This window comes from Rutidosis leptorrhynchoides, chromosome 11 (assembly GCF_046630445.1).
Source record: "Rutidosis leptorrhynchoides isolate AG116_Rl617_1_P2 chromosome 11, CSIRO_AGI_Rlap_v1, whole genome shotgun sequence".
In the NCBI taxonomy this organism is placed as follows: Eukaryota; Viridiplantae; Streptophyta; class Magnoliopsida; order Asterales; family Asteraceae; genus Rutidosis; species Rutidosis leptorrhynchoides.
In genome coordinates this window covers 120,223,214-120,228,321 of record NC_092343.1, presented here as the reverse complement: position 1 = coordinate 120,228,321, position 5,108 = coordinate 120,223,214, and the positions used below count along the sequence as shown (strand labels likewise).

General features: G+C 34.7%; 1 protein-coding gene across 1 annotated transcript; it reads left to right on the top strand.

Moving 5' to 3' along the window:
* The first annotated feature begins 2,365 nt into the window (after positions 1-2,365).
* LOC139874903 (aspartate--tRNA ligase 1, cytoplasmic-like) lies at positions 2,366-4,848 on the top strand. The gene is made up of 7 exons (XM_071862293.1): positions 2,366-2,392; positions 2,986-3,036; positions 3,693-3,782; positions 3,891-4,004; positions 4,169-4,471; positions 4,604-4,660; positions 4,795-4,848. The coding sequence occupies exons 1-7, from the start codon at positions 2,366-2,368 to the stop codon at positions 4,846-4,848; spliced, it is 696 nt and encodes a 231-aa protein (XP_071718394.1).
* The last annotated feature ends 260 nt before the right edge of the window (positions 4,849-5,108 follow it).

Genomic DNA, 5,108 nt, shown 5'->3' with positions numbered 1-5,108 from the left:
TACGGAATTAAGACTTACCAACACTATCCACTCGTAGCTACGAACGAGGAGAACAACTTTAATTCTTGCTCCAAGGATTGATTCACAAATCTTCACTCTCAAATCTCACTTTAAAATCAAATGGATTTTATGTTTTGAGAGGAAATAGAGAAAGAAAATGGAAAAGAAATGAAATAAAATAGATAAGTGGTGGAGATTAAATGCCGCAATCAGATCTACATGCAAAAGGACGAAGTTGCCCTTGGGCCACTTTTTTAAAAAACTAAAACAGGAACCAGTTCGCCCGTATGGTCGCGGCGCGACTCACTTTTCCGCGGCGCGGCATTTCACAGATTTATCGAGCTGTTTCGATCCCCTCCTGAATCTGGTTCGTGTTAAATGTCGTGGCACGACTAGGACCACCGCGGCGCGGCGAATGCCTACGTCTGACGACAACTTTAATCCAACTATTGATTTAAACAACTTGTGCACCTTGTTCACGCTTCCTATAAACGTCTAAACTTCGTCTTTAAGCCTCACATGACTTAACATCATCCAAAACCCATGCATATACTCATACATGCATGCATTCTCATATATATATATATATATATATATATATATATATATATATATATATATATATATATATATATATATATATATATATATATATATATATATATATACGTTTACACAACAACTAACACTTTAATTTATTTATCATATAAACGAACGAGTTATAAGCGAACTAACGATTAAATAAGTACCTTTCGACATGTACGGGAAAATGGGATGTTACATCTTAGGGCTCAGATGAACAAGAGGTTCAGATTCAGAAGATATGTTGGTGACATTATGAAAGTTGAGGTTGAAAGGTCTGAGTTTAAAGGTGTAATTCTATTTCTAACAATGACTCATATGTTAGACAGGAGGTTAAGGGTTAAAATAAATCAAATAGTTCATTTGGGTTTTTGTGAATGGAGAGGCATAGCTTTTTGTATTAAGGAGTGTGCAGGGGATCAGGTTATTTTGGATGAAGTTTTAAAAAGGGTGTTTATGTTGGTTCACTTAGTGTTTGAAGAGGGGTTCATAAGCTCTAAAGATTATGAGGTGTTTTGTGGGGCTTTTAATCTGGAGATGAAAGAAAGAAGAGTTAAGGGAAATGTTGAAAGATATGCCGTTCCTGAGCATATGGAGTTTGTGGGCAATAAGTATGTTGAATACATGGATGGCTTAATGATTAAGACCACTGGAAATCAAAGGATGTTAATTAGGTGTGATCAGTTTGAAGGGGCTGGCATTGAAATGTTGATTAGTCTACTGTCCAGATGTGAAACACGGCAAACATCTCCTTTCAGGATGCAGTTGTTAAAGCACTTGCATAGCAAGCTGAGCATGTTGAAGAAAATTTCTCATATGAAGAGCAAATGCAAGCTAATTGAAAGGGAGTCTGCAAAGATGTTTGTTTAGGAGTACAGGTGGTTTTGACATCATCAGATAGGGGGATATTGTTGGGAAAAATAGAAATAATAATCTGATGAGTCAAAAGTGTTTTGCAGTTTTAGAGCCTGAAGATTTAGAGCCTGAAGTTTCAGACTCTGGAATTACTGGAGTAAACGTATGATGATTTCTTGAAGCCAAAGTCATAGAATATTCTGGAGATATGCTTGTTATTTAAGAAGATTTATTTTGAAGATTTGATTTTATCTCCAGAGTTGACTTCCTAGTTAATAGTTGATTTGGCTTGTTTTAGTTTATCTTTTCCACTTTTATAGGTATGTAGTTATGGAAACCAAATCTCCAGATTTGGTTTTACCTGTATAAATAGGGGCGTGTGTTTTCTTATGAACTTGTACTTTGCACGATCAATTATCAGTCTTTCATTCTATTCATCGTGTTCTCTCATTTTCTGCACTTCAATTCTTATTTGTTGTATAAAGTGAGAGTCTGATGTTCATAGTCTTATTAATGTGAACTAATACTCTCGCAACTCATCCTTAATCCCAAATTTCTCGAGATCTGCCGGCGACACACCATTACTGCCAACGTTCGCTGCCACGGACGAAGACGACGAAGAATCAACAACGAATTGAGAGATCGCAGTAGAAGTAGACGAAATCTGAGCTTTGATCTGATCCGCACGTTTCAATGCTTCACTTTTAAGCAAATCAGCTTTCTTCGTCGCTTCAGCCGCTATCTCTTTTGATCGTTTCGATGCTTCGGATGCGATTTATGATAGTTTTGATGTTCCTATTGTGAAATCATGTGATCATTTCGCAGCTTCTTTTGCAAACTCTTGTGATCGTTCTGCTGCTTCTTTCGTTAACTCTTGTGATCTTTTGGCAGCATCTTGGGGAATATTCGAGCTTTTTGCCAAAAATCCATGACGGTTGTGTGCGAATTGCGTGATGTGTGTTGAGTGATTGAAGATGGTGAATGAGGAAGACGAGATTGGATTGAGTGTAGAGGGGTGCACGTTATAATTCATGGTACCCTGATGTTTGTGCTACCACGTTGCGAAAGTCAAGACGTTGACCCGTTGGAACACTTGATTCATTATTATTAATAATTAATAATGTAACAGACGAATATACCCTCACATGTGTGGCACATGTGAGGTGGTAACTGTTAAATGTAGACGGACGTTTGGAGTGGGTACTAACCATGAAAGTCACACAAAACTTAGGTACCAGCGAACAAAAATTAAAGTTTAGTTTTTGTAATGAAAATGGTTACAAACCACAGATACCAACGACGTAATTATTTCTATGAAATGGGAACATAAAAATATTTTAATTTAAATTTAGGAAAATGATTTATCCTCCTACCATTTCCCCCTAAAAATCCTCCTAACATGCTATAATTTTCACAAGTGTAAAGTACAAATTTTCTCTTCAAATTATGATTTTTAAATTTTTTTTTTTTCATGTAGATGATATTAAAGGAATTGTATTAAATTTTCTCTTCAAATTATGATTTTTAAATTTTTTTTTTTTCATGTAGATGATATTAAAGGAATTGTATTCCGTGGTTTTTATAATTCAATACTATCCTGTATATATACAGATGATTAAAAAGGTTTACAAGATAAGAGTGTAACAAACTATGCTCTATATTAGGACTATATTTGACAAGATGCTAATTGATATACAAACGAATATACATCAAATATACACGATTTGGTTGTTAGGATATAGTTGACTTGTATTGTGTTGACTTATATATTCCCTCAGTTGAAGCGTTCGAGTCTCGAATGCAAAGGCTGTTCTGAAATTCTTCAAATAAGACACGTGGCAGCCCTTTGGTAAAAATGTCAGCTATTTGAAACCGTGTTGGAACATGTAAAACCCAAACCTGTCCGTGTGCTACTTTTTCTCGAACAAAATGAATATCCAAGTCGATGTGTTTTGTGCGTTGATGTTGAACGAGATTGCTTATATATTATTGTGTTTTCAATTAGAAAATACACCAAAGTGTTTGAATAATGTTGCAATTTAGGTTGATTTATAGAAGTTCACATTATGTGAATTAGGAGAGTGATTTTAAGTTTTTAAATAACACATATGCATTTGAGATTGAACGGTGCTAAATTTAATATTATGTGTATGCATTGTGTCTACTTGAAAACTAAATTGTGATATCAGAAATTTTGATTTTTGATATGGAATGTTTTGCTTAATTTACGTAGGTTGAAGTACTAATTGAAAAAGATCTATTGCGTATCTGGGACTACAAATGTGCTTCCTTTCAATATCGAGGATGCCGCTAGAAGTGATGTTGAAATTGAGAAAGCTTCCAAGGTATAATAATAATAATAATATTAGGTTTTTTGACTTATACGTATACCCTGTATGACACTTGTTTAGTTAGTGGATTTATGTATTGAGATGGTAAATGAATCTATGTAGGATGGAAAGCAAGCTGTTCGTGTTAATCAGGACACCCGATTAAACAACTGGTTTTTGGAATTGCGAGTAACAGCAACTTATGAAACTGTTCGCCTCGTGTCTCATGTTCTAAATGTATGACCTTCTGGCTACTTTTTATGTACTTGTGTGTTCTTTTATTTATGTTTGTATGTAAGTTTTAATATGACTTGGATATACATGCTTGTCATCACTTGAAATTTATATAAGTGCTTTAATAATTTTCATCTTTAAAAAATTTTTAACATATATTATTGCAGAGTTTTAGGCAGTTTTTGCTGAATGATGATTTTTTGAAATCCTCACACCAAAAAATAAATGCAGGCGCTAGTGAAGGTGGTGCATCGGTTTTCGACTTGGACTACAAGAATAAACATGCTTGTTTGGCACAATCGCCTCAACTTCACAAGCAAATGGTTATTAATGGTGGTTTTAGCGGTAACTTTAGCGGTGTTTTTCTGGTGGGTCCCGTCTTTAGAGCTGAAGACTCATATACACAAAGGCATTTGTGCGAGTTCACAGGTCTTGATGTGGAAATGGAGATTAAGAGGCATTATGTCGAGGTATGGACAACTAACACGTATAAGTTTTGTACAACAAGCAAATATAAGTAATTTTGATATGTGGTTTTATTTAGGTGATGGATGGATGTAGTGGACCGTCTTTTTGTTTTTATGTTTGACAAATTGAACCAGAGATGCCAGCAACAGCTTGAAGCTATTGGGAATCAGTATCCTTTCAAGCCTCTAAAGGTATTAAAAACCCCTTTTTAGTTACCATGATATGATATTGATATTGATATTACAACATATGAGGAGTAATGCTTTTCAAGTTTTCATCATAGATGTTTGTGTTTTAATAGTGATAGTGTTAATGAATAATGCAGTACTTGCGAAAGACGTTGCGACTAACGTTTGAAGAAGGGATTCAAACGTTTTAGGTTAGTAAAGAAGATAACATCCTTCACTAATATGGCAATGATATTAAGACTCTTTTTAATGGTGATGGGGTGATGAGGGATGATCGGGTTTTTGTGGGGTATAGTGCTGATGTGGCAAAGGTGATGGGGTGATGGGGTGATGGAGTTTGTAATGGTAGGCGTGATGGGGGTTGTTGGTCCCACATTTTTAATTTATTTTTCATTTTTGTTTGAGTTTTTATTATTATTATTATTATTATTATTATTATTATTATTATTAT

Excerpts from the sequence above, each read along its gene's own strand:
- LOC139874903 (XM_071862293.1), top strand. The coding sequence starts at position 2,366 with ATGACGGTTGTGTGCGAATTGCGTGAT. Across the intron at positions 2,393-2,985 it reads TTGTGTGCGAATTGCGTGAT|ATGATATTAAAGGAATTGTA; the intron begins GTGTGTTGAGTG and ends TTTTTCATGTAG. Across the intron at positions 4,005-4,168 it reads TCGTGTCTCATGTTCTAAAT|AGTTTTAGGCAGTTTTTGCT; the intron begins GTATGACCTTCT and ends ATATTATTGCAG.